The following is a 19677-nucleotide window of genomic DNA, read 5'->3' as shown; positions in this document are numbered from 1 at the left end:
GTGATGGTTATAATGACTAACATGTTTTGAGGATTTGCTGGGGGCCAGCACTGTGCTGAAAACTTTGCAAACACTGGCTCATTTAATACTCACAACAACCCTGCCCGGTAGCTAATCTTTGAGGCTCCATTTTACAGATGAAGAAACTGAGGCTCAGAGACATTCCATGACCTACTTAAGATTATGCTCCTTGTAAACAGCAGCCCAGATTTCAAACCTAAGGTCTGAACTCTATCATTCCTCTGAGACCATTACTAGCGACCTCTCCTCTTTTAGAGGTGAGGACCTTGAGACCCAGAGAGGGAAGGACAGCCAGCAAATCTCCAGCAGAACCAGGGCTGGGATCCAGAGGTCTCTCAGATTTCCACGTCAGCATGTCTTCCACGGAACTGAGAACTGCCAGAGGAAGCGTCCAAGTTTACTCAAGAGTCAGGCTAATCAAAAACACTATTCCTTTTTCTAGACTCACACTTCTTTTCACTGTTAATTAAACTTTCCAGTTGAAGATCGCTCCCCTTAAATTAGGCATGCTGCTGCCTAATAAGCAGCCATAACTGGATTTGCGGGAAGTGGCCATGCATTGTCCAGACAAGGTCCTCCTGCTGGGCGTCTTGTGTTGGGAGTGTGTGTGTGTACAAGCGTGTGTGTGTGTACAAGCGTGTGTGTGTGTACAAGCGTGTGTGTACAAGCGTGTGTGTACAAGCATGTGTGTGTGTACAAGCGTGTGTGTGTGTGTGAACAGCAAATGCTCTTTGCACTCACTCAGGCAAGCAGTGCCTCAACGCACCACCTGAAAGCGGGAGGCACCAGCCCAGGCCTGTTTGCACAGCAGCTGTCGGCTCAGGGGCACAGAGGCAGCAGCACTGCTCATAAATCTGGTCATTGTAGCAGCCGCTCCCAATCTCCCGAGACATCTGATGGCCTATTTGCCTAACTGCCTTCCCCTTCACTCACCATCTGTAGCAGAGGAGACACGCAGCTCTTTTAGATTCCCTTCCTTCCCTGCGTTTGGTTTGCACAGCGATAGAGACAGAGATTCAGCCTCGGTGATGAATTTCCACACCTCTCTGGCCTTGATTGTACCCTCACCCACACTAAATTCAGCCTGGCACCCAGCCCTAGGAACCTTTCCCGCTCAACTAAAGGCTGTCAAACTTTTTAAAGCATGACTCACAATACATCTTCCATCTCCACCCTGTAAACACACACTTTCTACTTAGGATATACTCTGATGTAATCCATGGTGATCTACTATTTTAATGGTCACAACTCTTAAATTAATTTCATGACTCCCTAAAGAGTCACGACCTACAGTGTGAAAAATAGAGGCAAGGATGACTCATTGCCGGAATCCCAGGGCGTAGCGTCGAGGGCACACTCTGTGTTTCTTAGGGGAATCATTTCTGATGCAACTTTCTCCCAGAGAGTTCCACGTGAAAGCAGGAAGAAACGAATGTGGGCTCCAGCGCAGGAAGGGGTGGTGCAGAGGTCTCCCCCATCAACAAGACCACAGGGCAACGTAATCATGAAGCCCAGAGTCAGCAGAACTCCTCACAGCTTCTCTCTCAACGTTGCCCTCATGGTTCATATTAACTGGCTGCACCTGGCCTTGGGCTTTTCATCTGCTACTTTGGAACTGAGACATTTGGGGCAGTTGCTTAAACTCTCTGAGCCTCTGTTTCTCCATCTGTAAACTGAAGATTGCTTTTGCAATTAGAGTGTTTAATGGTATCCCCTAATGCTTGATAAACATCACCTTATCACCTGTTGTTACCCAGCATGACTTTAGTCAAATAAAGGATCCAGTTTCCCTCCAATGTAGAGAACAGAAGATCAGAGGATTGTATTCTACATTTTTTTTTTCCATTTGGTATGTGGACAGGTCTGAGAGTCATTCCAGCGAATAAGTCATAGTAAGTGCATTATGATGGACGAAGTAGAGATACAGGTCTGGGAAGTAAAACTTCTAGGAAAAATGTGGCAATTAATCAGGACATTTCTTTATTTCTCTTGTGAACCAAAAAATACACAACTATTAAAAAATATCTATCTTCTGTGGACATAAGTAAGGAATGTCTGGCTACTAGAGCCCCTGTTTCTAGTAAGGTCTTCTCCCACTGGTGAGCTCCACATGCTTCTGGATGTAGCATCAAACTGCTGTGGTCCTTAAGAGGGAGGAGAGGCTCAGAGGCCTCCACTCAACCAATAAGAATGGTGGACGAGGCTCACCCAGCACAACTGCACGACAACACATGTATGGGCTCATCCACAAGGTACATTCCCCGAATTTCCTCCATTGCCGTCACAAAAGGCCAACTCCGTGCAATAATATTTCAGACCCCAGAAGTGAGGAATGGTTCGAATTAGGCAATAGTGATGGTCATGAGGAGGGAGAGGAGGGAGATGAAGAGGAGAGGGGAGAGGTAGTGGAGGGGGGTGGGAGGAGGGTTGAGGGAAGAAATACCATTTATAGTAGGATTATCTACCATGTGCCAGGCACAGTGTGAGGATTATTCCTAATCCTCATATCAACCTCGCCAGAATGGTATTAAACCCCCTCTATCAGGAAATTAAGCTGTGGGGATACTGCCACACTGAAGGCCATACAACTACTATATGGCAAGGTCAGGATTTGAATCCAGATCCATCTGACCCCTATGGTGTTGCTTTTTCCACTACATTAGCCTGCCTCCCAGGGATGGATTTCACCAACCACAGTAACACCCAACATTTTGGGAAGGGTTGCCACCAACATTCCAACTTCTTTAATAATTCCTAGGGGAGCATCTACCCATGAATTCACCTACGTACAATTTAACCCCAAGCTCATCTGAGCACACCGTGGGCTTCTTTCACAGCAAGTATCCAAATGGCTTGGAAGTATTATAAACCTGAGTTGTTACATAGGTATTCATGACAAAAAGAAAGAAAGAAAGAAAAAAGAACACTTGTGTACATATTAAAATAAATTGATTCAATATAGATTTTTATTTTGCAGACTTTCTTGGTGTATCTGCCATTAATCTTCTGGGAGCATTTAGCTTATTTACTCTAGGAATTTTGCTGTTTATCTAATTGTATCAAACATTTAATTAAGAGCTATCTGCTTGCTGCTAACACTCTGAGCATGGAAACTGAGCTGCATCTCATGAGGATATGGTATCTGTTACTAGATGTTTCCAAGTCAGAGAAGGTCAGTCTAACTATTAGTGTTTCTAATTAGTTTTCCCACAAGCAGTCATGTTATTAGACCCAAAACTAGGTAGCAAGGGATTTTTCCCCCTTGCTATTGAAAATAGCAACAAAAAGCAAAATATGCTGCCAACTACTTTCTTGAAGAATCTTCTCATCCAAAACTTGGTTTCCCACTGCTTCCCATGTACCTCTGGTCACTTATTCTAGGAACTGTACATTTGCTCCCATGACGTGATGGAATCACATAACAGTTACAGGCTACCGGGCACAGTCACATGTGCAGCCTCCTTCCATCCTTACCACAACGATGATTCCCAAATGTTCAGAGAGGAACTAGGGGGCACAGCAAGGTTACACAACAATAAAGGCATCACACAGCTAGTATGTGGCAGAGAGGAAAAGGAACCCAACTTTCCTGACTCTGAGTGTAGGGCTTTCTCTGCTGCCTCCCAGATGCCATGTGCTTTAGGTGAGCCAAGGAATTGGGTGAGCATGATTTATTAAGGAAGGGCTCCAGGAGAAACCAGGAAGGACATGGGGGAAGAAGGTTAGGGAAGGTGAGGAAGCCAACCAAGGGTGTGACCATGAGCAAAGTCTCAGCCTCAGCCTGATCCTGCAGGGAGCTCTGGGGAGTAAACTGCACCTCTGAGTTTGCCTAGAAGCAACAGAACAGCTGGGCTTTTGTACTCTCACACTGGTTAGCCACTGGTTACAGGCAACTGCAAGATTTGGGGGACATAAAAATATCCAGGCCAAAAAAAAAAAAAAAAAAATCCAGGCATTTACCATTTCAGTGCCCCAAGGTAATCATCCTCTGAAGGTCCCTGGTATGAACCTTTGCCAGCAAAGGTGAGGCTGGGCACACAGAACTGAGAAAGGGATCCTAGGCCCCAGGCGGGGTGCCCGCAGCATCCAACACACCATGCATTTCTCGTTCAATCAACAAGTGTGCACTGAGCATCTACTAAGTGCCAGATAACCCTGACATCCCCTTCCCCCAAGTCAATTTTAATCTCATCAGTTTTATCTCCTTTACAGCACTTATTCCTGCCTGGAATTTTCTTCTCCATTGCATTTACTTGTGTGTTGTTTATTTCTTCCTACTGGAATTTAAGTTTCATGGGAGCACAAGCTCAGGCTGCCAAGTTCACCATGGTGACCAGGAAGACTCTCCCAAGAGGTGATAGTTTCCCTAAAACCTGAAAGTCAAGGAGAAGCCGGCCATGAGAATAAAGGGGGAAGAACATTCCAGGCAGAGGACATGGCAAGTGCAAGCGCACTGTGGTAGAAATACACTTGGAGTGTCTAAGGAACAGAGAGAGGACCTCAGCAAGCGAGAGGGAGGGGACATGGGGGGATGGGCCAGATAATACAGGGCTTTGTCGCCATGTTGCAGAGAGTGGCATTTACTTAAGTGGCATTTCCAAGGAGGAGCCATCAGAGGCCAACTGCTCATAAGGTTGGTGGCGCTTTTGTGATGGTGACTCACCACAGCCCCTCACCTGCTCTCTGATGACAGGCCTCTCTGTACCTCTTTCAACCACCGTGTAAGTCACGGATAAGCTGTTAGGTCTTTTCATGGGCTGATTTTCTATTCAGCAGTCTGTTGATGAATGCTGAAAGGATATATGTAGACTCATGCCAATAAGACATGATAGTGAGAATTTATAAAGAGACAAATTATCCCCACATACAAGACAGAAAATCTTTGCAGTGCTGCAGTCCCCACACTGCTGAGCTTAGCAAGTCAGAGTTTGTTTCCTGAAACTAAAATGTCAATAGAAGGATATACCCAGTTTACCTCTTCCTCCCTGTACGTTTCTGAATAGCTTCTCACACCCTGCAAACTTCATTACATGGCAAAGGAGAATGGAGAAAGCAGGTGTTACCACTCCCATCTCCCTGATGTGGGAAGCACAGCCCCAGGAGGCAGGATTGAAGGCGAGTCTGAGTAAAAGGAACCGGAGGGAAAGGAAAAACCTCCCTGCTCCTTTTGCGTCCCTTGAAGAAATTTCCGGTGAGTCAGGAGTGCTGGTGAAGGGGCTGATTGGCTACCTAGTATAAAGGAGCTGTCAGTTTTGTCTCTGGGTAGGGCTTACAGAGGACTTTTGTTTTCAAGTCAGAGAATCCAAGGCATGGAGCATGTAAGAGACTCATACAAAGTCACAAAACTAGGAGGTACCTACAGCCGAGAGCATCCCACTTCACCCCAAGTCTCTCCTGATCCAAGGCTAATGGATCTTCCTCAACACCATACTCTCCTTGGCAAGATGAGCTCCAGCCTAAGCTGTAACATGAGTCACAGACCTCAGTAAGCATCATCAACACAATCATATAAATATGAGAAACAACCACCGGGGGAAACTACGTTTCCAAATTAGATCTGGACAGTTTAAGACTTAGGAGAGCTAAGCTTAAGTTTCCGTTCCTGAAGCTTTTAGAAATATGCCCATTTGAGTTAAGAGGGAAAAAAAAATCCTCTGGCTTTGTGCCTTCGAGTTGATGGGTTTGGATGATAGGAGCCTAATTTACTTCCTCTGAGGGGAGAACGTTTAAGATCAACCCCTCAGGCAGAGATGAAAGCAAAGTGACCTTACCTTTTTGTCACTGAGGCCAGTCACTTGGTCCACAAACTCCTCCTGGATCATGAAAGCAGCCAGATTGGCCGTGTAGCTGGCCAGGAATATGACGGCAAAGAAGGCCCACACGGACACCATGATCTTGCTGGTGGTCCCTTTAGGATTCTGGACAGGCACGGAGTTGTTAAACACCAGGCCCCAAAGGAGCCATATAGCTTTTCCAATCGTAAAAGAAGGCCCATGGGGTGCTGCAAATGACAGGAAGGACATTGTCAGCGCCTCCTCAAAATGCACACTTGTGAGTGTTTGATACTACGCAGTGGTTCCAGCAACGCTGACGGCTGCCAGAAGACGGACTTAGAGCGCGGCCCGCCACTGCCCCAGAACCACGCCACCATGAGCCCTTTTTTCTTCAAAAACTAGCGTTCTCCCCACACTTCTATATACCTGGCTTTTTGCCACATTTCTAAAAAGACAAAGAAAGAAAGGAAGAGAGAGAGAGGGAGGGAAGGAGGGAGGAAGAAAGAAAGAAAGAAAGGAAGGAAGAAAGAAAGGAAGAAAGAAAGAAAGAGAAAGAAAGGGAAAAAAGAAGGAAGGAAGGGAGGGAGGGAGGGAGGAAGGAAGAAAATGGTTATGCAAAACATGGGTTTGAATTAGAAGTAGTGTTATGACCTGTTTTAAATGTGGATTTGATTTCCATTTGGGGAAGCAGAGCCTTACAAAAACATGTGCATGGGGGCTGCTTCAGTATTCGTCAGATGTGCTTTCGTATAAGAACCATGCAATTCAGAGGGACTGATGCTTGATATTCTAATCTGATTGTTCCTAGCAATGGCTCCTGTTCAAACTCAGATGTAAGATGTGCACAATGTAGGAATTAAACCAAACTAAAACACTCTCCAAATGGAGACATTAAGGAACAGAACAATAGAGCTTAATTCTTCTAACACTTCACAGATGGAAGACATTTGGTTGCAGGGTCATGGAAAATGAACTCTGATATCACAGCACTTTTTCTCCCTTAGCATATTCTTAAGATTCTTTTTTTTTTTAAGATTCTTAAGTGTTCCTTGCAACAGACTTAACTAAAGAGGCAGAACAATATGCCAAAATGTATTGGGCAGGAGAATATGCAGGCTGTAAGACACACACGTTAGAGCTTTCAAGTCTGTTTTTGTGCAAGGGGAAAAAAATCAATTTATGCCCTCATTTCATGGGAAAAAGGGTCTTCCTTTAACAGAAGGTTTTTATGTCATTTAAGTAAATGAAGATATGAAAAAATGATCTACTTAGACTTCAGTTGGCGATGCACACAGAGTGGGCAATAAATAAAGTGGCAGCAGTGAATCCAGATTGATGGAAGTTATGAAGTTCTGGGCAGAGAGCCTAGCTGGGAAGCAAGCTTTCCGCACATGGGAGGCCAAACTCAGGCTATCGCAATACTTACAATATCCATATACAACACATTAGAGAGAAGGCAACTAATTCTATTATTCTCAGTCTCAAGCTCTCCTCTTCTTCTTTGCCTAATTTTATGATCTTCTGGGCTTATTCCCAAGAGGCTGAGAATTCTTAGTAAAAAATAATTGGAGTCAATCCAGTAAACTTCATGAACTACTTAATTTTATTAGGGATGCATGTTGATCAGAAGTGACAGCTATTTGGGAATCAGAAATGGGCAGTTGCAGGGAGCTGTCCAAGATGTTTGGGAATTCCTGATTCATGAAGACTATTACTGGGTCATATAATTTTCCCCATAAAGGACAATGAGATGTAACAGAAAGCTATTTTGTACAAGGAAATAAGTAGCTGTCATTTCCTGAGGGTTTCTACATGCGGATGAGCAGAAAACAAAAAGCCTCCAGGTGATGGAAGGAGTTTGCGTGCTAGGTTCCTTCCTGCACAATAGCGTGTGCTTCAGCCAAAGGAGAAATTATTGCACGTGGTGGCCTTTGGATAGTTTTTTATCTTCCAAGATATATTTCAAATGTATCCACTTCTTTCCATCTCCATTCTCTCCATCCAAGTCCAAACCACTGCAATTCTTTCTCTTGGAAAACTGTACCACCTTCCTAACTGGTCTGCCTCCTTCCACTGCTGCCACCCCTCCCATCGTCTTGATAGATAGATAGAAAGTGACCTTTCCACACAGTACAGGTTTGTATTTTGCCTCTTCCCTGCCATTGTATTTTGAAGAAAATCTGAAATGCTTACCACGGTCGACAGCCTATCCCTCTGACTTCATCTTATACCACTGTCTACCTCACTTACTCATAACTTTTCTGTTTCTTGAGCATATCAAGATTGATCCCATGCCAAGGCCTTTGTATCTGCTGTTCCCTCTGCGTGGAATGCTCCTCCCTCAGTTCTTCATAGGACTGAATCCTTCTCATCCTTCAGGTCTCAACTCAAGCATCATCTCTTCCTAAAGCCCTTCCCTGCTTGACCATCATACTTAAGAAGCGCCCATATCCCATCACTTCACTTTGGCTTTTCTCCCTTCTTCTTGAGATTTATTACAATCTGCGATTATTCATTTATATGTTTACGTGTTGTCTCCACAACTAAATTCTCAGTTGCCCAAGGATGAGGAAATCTCCATCCCATTTACCACGTTAAACCCCTGCTCCGGTACCAGGTACTCCGGAAATATTCATCAAATAAACGCACGAATTCACAAACAACACAAACTCTGGTTTTGCAAACGTAAATATCTACTCTCCTGCGGTATGATCACCCATAGAACATTGCCTCAGGACCCACGCTGTTGGAAAGCTTCTTACTAGTTAATTACATTACCCATTTAGTGAAATGCTGGCAACTCTCCCACTTAAGCACAACATGATTACTTGTGGCATTTTAACTACATTTGGTTGACGGCAGGTGGTTTATGTGGTAACCACCGCTCTTCAGTGGTTAAGAAGCAGGAGGGTTTCAGTAAAACTAAGTTCCCAATAGATCCCCATGACCTGCTGGCTCTTTCCAATATTGAATCTTCCAAGCAGAAAGAACATATGGCAAATTAAAGTGCCTTGTTTTTGAATAACTGTACCTTGAAGATCTGCCGTCTTCCACCATCTAAAGTCACTTTTCAGGAAAGAGATTTCGTCCTGGCACCCTTCTGATACCCTCTACTTAGAATGTGTTGTGCATTGAGAAAAATTCACTCAAAATTGTGTAATGTGTTTATGTATGTGGTTCGTGTGGGAGCCTCTTAAAAACTTATGGCCAATGAATGCATCTCAATTCAATTTTCTACTTACTGATTGCCACTTTATCAAGTACAATGCACTAAGGTCAGGCACTGTCAAGAGGAAAATGTAACTGTTTGGGGAAAGTCACCATTTTATCATTATATTTATCATCAAACCAATGTGAGCATGATTCGGTAGTTTGGAGAATGTTCTTAACCTAGATTCTATAAAACCATTTTCTTTGCATAGACTGAAGCTGAGACTCACTAGTAGTTTTAACATTCGTTTTGATGCACATTTTGAAAACTGCCAGAAAACTTTTTCAAATATGCTTTCTCAGCAAATATCAGTAGTTTTTCACTTAACTATTGACTCCACATTATGGCAAGATTAAAATGTCTCATTTTTAAGTTTTATCCTTCTTTTCAGTAGAAGGGAATAACCCATACTTGTATGGCACTGCAAGTAATATCAATGACCAGCGTGATTTAGACGATGGTATAGCAAGGCGATATAGGAGAATGTGTTCTAGATCTGAACTCTTCATTGAGAGTACATTAAATAGCACTGACTCTGAATGATGCTTACGAAGCCAGCCTCACCTTTCCCTTCGGCTAAGTTCCTGCTGTATCCAACAGGACTGAAGTACTCAAACACGAAGACAGCTACGGCGGAGACGAGGAGCAGCATTACAAACATCATCACCCAGACGGAGGCGCTGAAGGGCTCTGCGGAGAAACAGCCAGAGGGCGGAAGCGCGGTCAGTCAGCGCCCGCTCACAACCAGGGCCAGCAGGGAGCCCGGAGGTCCATTTGCAGGCTCACTGAGAGACCCACTCTGATGTGACTCTGATCATTCAAAAGAAGCTACTCATTGTTTATTCCTACGTTTAAATCATTCTCTCTTCTACAAAATATTTGAGGTATTTTATAAGAATGCACATCATAGGATAAAAACAGAGAAAAGCATATGACACTTGACAAATCACGTCAAGGATAATAAAAACAAAATATAATGATAAGACCAAGGGAGAAAGTTAAAATGCAAACAAAGAGGCTACAGGGTCCTCTGGAATTACAGAATCATCCAGGGGACCAAAGCTAAAGAGAAACAAGACTAGATTCAAAGAGTCAAACATAAGGCACCTGCAAATCAGCATGAGTTTTAGTTTTATTTTCATTTTCATCTTAACATGCTGGAGGGAGGACGTGCAGGAATTCTAGAAGTAAAGGGAGAATTATAACCTGGTAGAGAAGGATCGTAAAATCGTGGGATTGACAGGAATATTGGAATGTCATAGTCTGCCCCCAAATACTACCACTCTCTCCATTTCACCTCCTGCTTCAGACAGATGAGATCTCTACAATTTAAAAATCTGGTTGAGGTTGGTAATGGTTAAACGCAATTGAAAAGTCATTTGAGGATATTACATTCACACGAGAATTCAATGAAAACGCATCGTTTAAAGATAGAGGCAATGAAGTAGTAGATGGATAGATGGTTATTTCCCCTAAAAACAGTTTTCATCAGTTCATTTTCATGTGGGTGTCTCAGAAGGGCAGGCCAAGACACAAGGTTCTAAATCTTAGATCACTTTAGAAAGGTAAGAGATACTATGTAAAACAAATTAACATTTTTATTCAAACTGATTGAGGACATGAAAGTGAGCCGAAAGGAGACATTTTATCCATGTATGACATAGATTTGCTAGAAAATCAACAGAGACTAAAATTTTTAAAATGAACATAGCTCCACCTGATTGCATCATTGGGAAGAAACTGCGCTTGGACACCAATGAACTTATAATCCTTTTCATCATGAGCAAACATTTTCTAAGAATAAAATATAAGAAGCCCAATAATACCTCTCGAATAGTACACATTTTATTATTTTTAAATTGTTTTGTTTTCTGATGAAGCTAGTAATAATAATAAAGAACTAGGCTGATAGCAGGCCACCTTTTTATTAAAGTCTGTGACTACCTAACACAGCTAGAGTTCAGCACAAATTCCAATGTAATGAGCTTAATATATAATAAGAAACTAATATGTCTGAAGCTTTAACGATATTGGATAATTCTAAAACCTGAAGGAATACTTTGTAATGCAGTTTTGATAGTGCAAATACTTTAAGAAGCAACAGGTACCAAGACAACTTACTTGACTTAAATAAGCCAAGATGAGCTCAAAGAAACCAATGAGACTAAAACTGAAATCTATCTTAGTTAAATTTAACTTGAGTACAAACAATATCGTGTCCCTGAAATCACAGCAATTTGGTAATAAGGTGTATCCAGGAGAAAGAAATGAATAATTAGGAGATTAAAAATTACTTAATATTCAAAAATAGAGATGTTAAAGTAATTCTCCAAGTTGGATGTGCTGATGGCATAGTGTGTCTCAGCAGAGGAGGATCATTGTAATGAGTAAAGGAGCATACACATGTAAAGTATTCGGTGGTGTGCTTTGCACACTGCATACACATAATAAATTAAATGGAACAGCTGCTTGGTTCCCTGGTTAAAGCCAGAATTGGTGGTGGTGGTGTGCTGTCCAGGGTCCTGAAAAAGGCATCCTAGTTTAAAAGATGCACACTTATTAATCTGATAACTCCTTTTCCCTGCAGGTTATGATGACATTATTAAAAATATTAGGGGAAATCCTTACTGAATTCTTGTACTCACATGTCAGAATCTGTAAGCCTTCAGTGGACTTCACTGGGCACTTGATGTGTCCTAGTCACTTAACTGGTCAGAAAATCAGATGGAACTGATCAAGAAACTGATCCCAGATGTTTTCTCACTTCAAAGTGACAACATCTGTCCCTTGACTTGTGAGAATGGCAGAGACATTCTGCTGTAGTATTCTGGTTTTAGTTAAGTTAGGTACCTATGAGTGCCATGAAGGATGGCTATTCCCAGACACCACACACACACACACACACACACACACACACACACCCCACAACAAAGAAAGTCATTAGAACAATGAAGAGCTACTGTCTGTAGTGTCTAAGATGTGACCCAGAAATATTTTAGATAGCTCTGGATTACATCCTCTACTGGACAGATTCAACAGATTCAACATCTGTCCATGAAGGAACTTTAATCTAGAAGAGACTCCAGCTCAGCATTTTTTTGGATCAAAGACTCCAACCTACTTGGAAAGTCTTAAGAATTAACTGAATGGAAACGTTGCCAGAGACATCATCTCTGTCCTTGAAGAATCACTGGTTACATTTTTACACAAAAGCTCAGAGGCACTACCTGCAAGTGTTTCCGATGTGAGTTCATGGATTTTGCGAAGGAGAGAGAATAGGAAATAATGAAGAGCAATGCAATCAGATTTTGAATGTCTGGCTCTTCCAGATGACTGAGCCAGTGAATGGAAAAATGTAGCTTAGCATGGTTCATTATGACTTTCAAAACCTGCAGATAATGACCGTAAATAGGGGGTGCACAGTCATTCGAATAGGGATGTAATTTAGTGACCAGGAAAAATATTAAGCCTTCTGTGTAAAAACAGCTTTGAAAATAGCTCCCTCTGGCTACAATTTATTTTATTCTTAAAGATACAGTAGGAAGAGTAGGGGGAAAGAGGTTTAGCTAAATTTAGCAAAACTACTTGACTTTTATGGAAATGTTCTACTAAGGCAGATAAGATAAAAATCTAGGGAAACTGGGTTGAGGCCAGATTCAGTATCAGTGACTCATATTTATGAGACAAGTCAATGGATATATTTTTCCTCTTTGATTGAACTGGACGAAAAGTTCTCTCTAGCTCACTAAGAAGATAAGTGGACAACTTTCTCTTTCCATTTCTTCCACGAACTCCCTTCCTCCAACCTCTAGGACCAAAGATCTCTGTTAAAGGTTCCAATAGGGAATGGGGAAAAAGACGATTAGGAGTGACTATGAGTGAGAGTATATCCAATAATTATTAACATTCTGCTTGTGTTGTCAATATCAGTAAGCAGTATTTTTCATGATCCAGTGAGGCTCCCTTATTAAGATACGGGCATCATTATCCATATCAGACACAGGCACAGAAGGAACATAGTGAGGTGTGTCTTTGTCAAGGTCCATGTTACTCCAACAAAGGTTACAAAAATTGAAGCGAGTGCAAAATCAAATCCAGTGAGTCGTAAGCACTTCAACAGCTTAAATGGATTATCGAAAATGAAAACAGTACATCCATACGTCTCTGTGAGTAAGGCGGTATCCAAAATCCTGTTAGTCAACATTTCACTCATGAGAATGAAGCATAGAACGCTTCACTGGATGCTAACACCACGTATAAATGAAGACAGTGGAAGAGTAAGGCTATGGGCTTGGAGCTGGCATCCACAGATGGGCCCTAGTCTGCAGTTTTAGTTCTCTAATAAACAAAGTTTTTTTGTCTTTGGAAAAATGTAAGAAATTCAGTTGACCCTAATCTAACTGTTTTCACTCTCTCCTGCGGTTTCCTTCTAGGGGTCAATGTTTGTCTTAACCTTCCCAATTTGGGACAAACCCACTGACATGGGAATGCCAAGGGCAAGTTAATCTGAATCCCATGATCTTCAAGACAGTCACTATCAAAAACTATTTATGATGACAAAATGCTCAACACAATGATTTCCTTTAAAGAAAAAATGAAAAATGCTTGGCTATGTTCCATGCAGTTTCAGCTACACCAGCCAAGCTACCTAATGCATAGGTGCTCAAGAAAACCAGATGATAGAAAAAAACAGAACTACCTGGCTTTGAAAAATAAAAACCTTTTGTGTAAAAGCATAAATCTAGGAAACAGTTAAAAGGAGAGTAAGAAGAATTTCTTCTCTTATAAACCATTCAGCTTAAAGGATAGTCACATTTAAAATATGATTCCATTAATTTTAAAACAGTGTATCCTCTTCAGACTGCTTCTGTGTTGTTTATCAGAGTACTGGTATAAATCACTGCACAGTCATCATTATTTTTACTCTTACATCCAGTAAATAAATGACTGTCATTCTAGTGAGGGACGGAGGATGGGTACGTGGCTGCTGAATAAAAGTTTACGAGCTGATTTAAATTAACTGTGGACAGACAGGTTTATTTTTTAAATGCTTTCAAGGCTCTAAGCAATATATCTACTAATCTATATTCTACACTACCAAGGGCGGTATCTGAATATGTGATTGTATTTTTAGCAGCTATTTCCAAGTTAAAGATAAATGAAAGATGTTAACTGGGGGAAAATTGGGGTAATTCAAATGCAACATGCTTTCAATATGCTGACGTGGTTACCTGGAACTGAACTAGGTCCTATCTGGTCCTGTCTTTCGAGCAAACAAGACAAAATACCTATAATTCCTCGTAGGAAAGCAATAGTGACTGCGAAGTTCACATACCTAGAAAAGCAGAAGGTGATACAGTGCCATTGCTTCTTGAAACCATGACACTGATTCCCGTCTCCACAAAGGGCACAGAGAAGTCCACCACTTCAGAACGTTCCTCGTTGATGGTGAGTGAGCCAACTGCCATGACTGCCCGTTGATACACCACCTGGACACAAGGCAAAAAAAAAAGAACCATCCCTTTACTTATCCTTCCCACCATCCCTGAGGACCTTGGGCCCTAAGTCTGAATGAGGCCCCTTGGGATGAAAAGATAACTTACCTCACCAATCATTCCATTCCACACATTGTTAACTTTCTTGCCATGCTTCCCATTAGTCACCAGGTAAAGGTCATAGGTAAACTTCACTGTTCTCGAAAGCTTCTTTAGGATATCGATGCAGAACCCCTTGCAGCATTTTTTAACATTCATGCCCTCATTGGTTGAATTGCTGTAGAGAAAATCCCAAGATGGTAGAGTATTAGTACTGGAAAATGTGTTCATAGTCATTATCTACACTCTTCTATTATTTTTTCACATGGGAAATTGAGGCCCCAAATGTGGAAGCGGCTTTTACAAGGACGTTCAGTGAGTTTATGACAGCAAAAGTAGAAAGTGTTCTTAATTATGACAGTAATCATGACAACAGGTAACATTTCTTGAGTAACTACTATTTGCTATGCACTGTGATAAATGCTTTATACTAATTGTTGGATTAATCTTCACAACATTTTTCTAAATTAGGTAGTATTCACATCCCCATTATGCAGATGAGAGTTACTACCTCTTATTTTTTTAAAGCTTATAACACATACAACCTCTTTAGATCAGAGTTTAGTCATCTAATCTAAACTGAATTATAAAAACTTATTGGAAAATGGAGGAGAGGAAGATGTGAAATTCTCAGAGCAAGGAGAGTTTTGCTTTATCCTTTCACTGAAAATAGAGGTTGGCAACCAAAGGGAAGAAGAAAGGATGCCTTACTTACTTAGGAAAGATACTCTCCTTGCTGAGGAAAACTAAGAATTATCAGCTAAAAATCAGGAGACCTGGGGTCTACTCTGTGCCTGAGTCTGTGGACTTAATGTCTCTTGATCGAGTCATCTTGCAAATGAAGGCTCATTCATAACATTTTCCCTCCCTACCTACGTGGAGGAAGTGTAAAAGGTGACACTGTTAAATAGCAATGTCCTTGATCAGGAAAAACCCCTATTAAAATACAGAGGGCATTGCTGTCTTAAAACCTATCATAATCTACCAAGGTTACATTCGTTGCTTTGTGCCAGCCACTTTGCTTTATTTACTTGACAAAGTCATACTCAAAGGACACTCAGAAAAACCAGAAATTCTTTTAAAAGGGAAGGAAACAGGGGTCTTCCCAAGTGATAACAAAAACTATTTAAACAACTGCTACAGGAAGATCAAGACCTCTCTGGGCAATGCACTTGGTTCCACCTTGCCCTGGGGCATCCATTAGTACCATGCTCAGACGCTGAGTCACGTATTTCATAGGACATGTGCTGCCTCAATATTCCATTGTTGACACATCTACATACTGAATTGTTATCTAAGCACTAAAATGATGTTTATGGAAATCTAACAGGATAATAGGAAAATACTTACATTTCCATATCTTATGATAAAAGTAGGTTACATAGTGATACATACAGAGTAGTCATAGCTATATAAAAACAGATGAGCTTACGAAGTATCTGGATGGAAAAACAATGAAATATGAAGCATAGCTATTTTTGAATGGTAAGAAATGGTTTTTTATCTTTTTCATATTTTTAGGTTTTTTTCCCCCAAAATTATCTGCAGTGAGTATATACTACATATATAATTGGATAAACACACACACACATTAAGCACCATTGGTATATATCTATATCCAAGAATATGGATAGATTTGACAATATAACTTTGAGTAATGGAAGTAGGTTGCAGAATGATACCTTTTTTCATGCTTTCTTTATCTCAGGATCACAGATCACCTATCCTGAATCACTGTCTTCACCATTGCTCTCTCCTATCCTGTCTCTGAGCTCTGCTCAACCAACCTGCATCTGCCAGCCAGGACCACGATGGAGACTTCACTCTCCAGCCTTGCAGCTGGACAACCTGCTCAGACTCTGCTGCCCTCAGTCTGGGGGGCTGTGGAAGGCCACATCCGCATGCATTTACAGATGATGACTGGTGGACTTAACTCTGTAGTACAACAGGAAGTACGGACCTTCCCTCTCTCCACCAGTTTCCCAGAGCAGAAAGGGTCAAGGTGGAGTTATAACTGCCATAAACATGATAGAAATATGTCCTAAGTACATTAAATTAATGGCATGTCCAAATATGATTTTCTTCTTGGTATCTGTGGCTCTTTGAAAAATGTGCCCAAATCAAAGTCTCTCTTTTTCTTTTTGGCCACCATAGGCCATGCATCGATGCCTCTTTACCACCTCTTTCCATTTGCAGCTATTTCACTGTCTGCTCCTTCCCTTCTTCTATTACAGCCTCTTCCTTCACCTGGTCAAGATTCCTGGGAGAGTGTGGAAAGGAGTTAACAAATACCCCAGGTTTAAGATTCAGGGTCATAGCCATATAGTGACCTATCTGCTTCTTTGACCTCATTGGAACCTCAGCCAGTTTATGAGTTAATTATTCCCCCCATGTCCCCTAATACTAGGTGTATTCTAGTTAACCAGTTGTCATTGATGCATTTTCACCCAACAAGCACCCACTGAGCAGCTACTCTGTGTAAGACATGGATTTAGACGCTGGGGACACAGGATGAAAAAGACAAGAAGAAAGTGAACTAGTTGAATTTATCATGGGCATTATGGAAACACAGACCATACTGGGAACTTTTGTTGGTTGTTATCACAAACCTTGTGTGTGTGTGTGTGTGTGCGTGCACGTGTGTGAGTGTGTGTGTGCGCGTGTGCGTGTGTGCGTGTGTGTGTGTAGGAGGGGTTATGACAACTACCCAAGCATCTGAGAAATGGTGCCCATGTAATCTCTCTGCTCTCCACCATCACCCAAAAGAAAGGGAGACTCATAAAAACAAATATGGGGAAAGGGATCCAATAAATCATCAATTCTCTGGCTCTATAATTTCCCAGTGTGGCCAGTGGATGTGCCTTGCAAGTCAGACAGAGCTGCTTTCAAATCCTGGGTCTGCCCTTGACAAGCATGGAAACTCGGATGGGTCTCTTCATTCACAGACCTTAGTTTACTTATTCGTGCATTGAGAAGGCTGATACTTACCTTGCAGGATAGTTGGAAATATTAAATAAGGTATCTAAAGCACCTCTCACATAGGTACTTAAAAATATATTTCCTCTCTTTTCACCAACGATTTGACAGTTTAGGGGATTAACTGGCAGTATAGCCATTTATCCCTACATATCAAAACAGGTAAGTTTTCCTCAATTTTCTCTTCACGTCTTAACACTCAACTAACAGGTTAGAAGAAAAGTCTGATTTCTCAGCTCATTTCCGACTACCTGATTTTTTAGAAGACTGATGTGTGCCCTCAAGACCCCACCATTTACCAGAAGTGAGAGACAAAGGGTTTTCCCTGAAAGAATATCACCAAGAAAACAAACACAATCATGTTGTCCAACAGGAATCCTTTTTGGAACCAATCAGCCTGCCTCAAAGATGTTACCTTTAGGAAATGCAGTTGATCTAATCTGTGTTAATGTTGGGATTACTGGATCCTAGTAATTTTCTATTGCTTTCAGGTAAATCAAAGACTTTAATTTCACCTAGAAGCACAGTACGATTCTCATGTCCCCAAGTGGGAAAAGGAAAATTGCAAGCCACCCCCTCCCACAGGAACCCAAATCGTGAATTTGAACTTGTTAATCTGTTTCTATTCTTCAGTTGAAAAGTCAATTCTTTTAAAGACAGTAATTTATTTGGAGGTTCATTTCCTCCAGACCATTGTGACTCAGGACTTGGTGATCTATTGTTTTCAGCTCCAAGTCTTTGGATTTTAAAGACTTTAATCTCCAATGACTGAGTGTGAAGCGTAAGATGCCCTACTTGATTGGCCCTATTGAATCAGAGAAGATATTGTTATCATAAAGGAGGTGCCCCAGTGGGGTTATACTCTTTGCTTTGTGCCAGCCACTCTGCTTTCTTCATCTGACCAAGTTCTGCTCAAAGAACACCACCCAAGTCAAAACCTCCTTTGACAACTTTCCCACATTACCCCTTCTGTCATTCCCCCAGCTCATCACTTCCAAGTACTGCACTAGGTTTCCTTCTGTTTCCCAAACTCGCCAATCTCTTTCCTCCCTCAGGGCCTTTGCACCTGCTCCTCTAGCTGGGTGGCTCTTCCCCAGTTCTTCACATGTTTGGCTCCTTTTCCTCTTTTACATGTCACCTTAAATCTTACCTTTGTGAGCTGCAGGAGCCCCGCATACCTCAAGTGACTCCCTTATCACACCATCTTATTCAGATCCTTCACAGGGTTTATCCTAATGTGGAGCTGCCCTGTTCCCTTATTGGTTGAGTAGTTTTTTAACCATGTGCACCCCTTGGCTGCAAGATCCTTCCCGGTTCATTGATGCATCCCCCATGCCCAGCACTGTGACTAACACAGAAACTATGCTTCATGTGTATTTATTTATTGACTAATCTATTCAGAATTTCAACCCCAAAGAGGCTGATGACTCCAAAAAAAGCTGATGATTATTTACTGAATAATCCATCAGAATTTCAACTCCAAAAATGCTGCTTATTGATACAAAAATTTCTCCAAACCGAAATGCACCTTCATAATACATTTAGCAATCATATTCTTAAAAAATTATCTTTATCCAAAGCACTGAGCCATGGGGATTTGCATCTTGTATAATAAGAACTTAGGTTGGAATTTGGAACATGGGAGGAAAAGTATCCATTCACCCTCCGTTCAAGTGTCATCAACATTGGGGTGTCATATTCTGTGTTTGTCCCTGAGGACACAAAGATTAATAAGCCACGTTCCCTATATTTAGGCAGATAATACTCTGGGGGAAATACAGACAAACTGTAAGCCATAAAAACAAGTGAGAAAGATAGCTAGAGAGTGCCATGGACTGAATGTTTATGTTCCTCTCAAATTCATATGTTGAAACCCTAATCCCCAGTGTGAGGGTATTTGGAGAGGTAATTAGGTCATGAGGGTGGAACCCTCCTAAATGGAAGTAGTGCCCTTATAAGATGGAGCAGGACAGCTTGCTTCCTCTCCCTCTGCTCTCTACCAGGTGAGGAGAAGACAGCCGTCTGCAAACCAGAGGGTCTCCATCAGACACCAGATTTGCCAGCACCTTGATCGTGGACTTCCCAGCCTCCAGAACTGTGA

At 41.7% G+C, this 19677-nt stretch overlaps 1 protein-coding gene across 2 annotated transcripts in view; it reads right to left on the bottom strand.

Annotated features, from left to right (window-relative positions):
• Positions 1-19677, bottom strand: part of GRIN2A (glutamate ionotropic receptor NMDA type subunit 2A) — a 372220-nt gene that overhangs the window by 65518 nt on the left and 287025 nt on the right. For both annotated transcript variants that reach the window (XM_007188412.2, XM_007188413.2), the window contains 4 exons: positions 14610-14778; positions 14342-14495; positions 9571-9696; positions 5793-6022 (listed from right to left, as the gene is read on the bottom strand). In XM_007188412.2, coding sequence (XP_007188474.1) covers positions 5793-6022; positions 9571-9696; positions 14342-14495; positions 14610-14778 — 679 coding nt within the window. The remainder of the gene's footprint in view (positions 1-5792; positions 6023-9570; positions 9697-14341; positions 14496-14609; positions 14779-19677) is intronic.

Source organism: Balaenoptera acutorostrata, chromosome 15 (assembly GCF_949987535.1).
Source record: "Balaenoptera acutorostrata chromosome 15, mBalAcu1.1, whole genome shotgun sequence".
Lineage (NCBI taxonomy): Eukaryota > Metazoa > Chordata > Mammalia > Artiodactyla > Balaenopteridae > Balaenoptera > Balaenoptera acutorostrata.
This window is presented reverse-complemented; position numbering and strand designations above follow the sequence as displayed.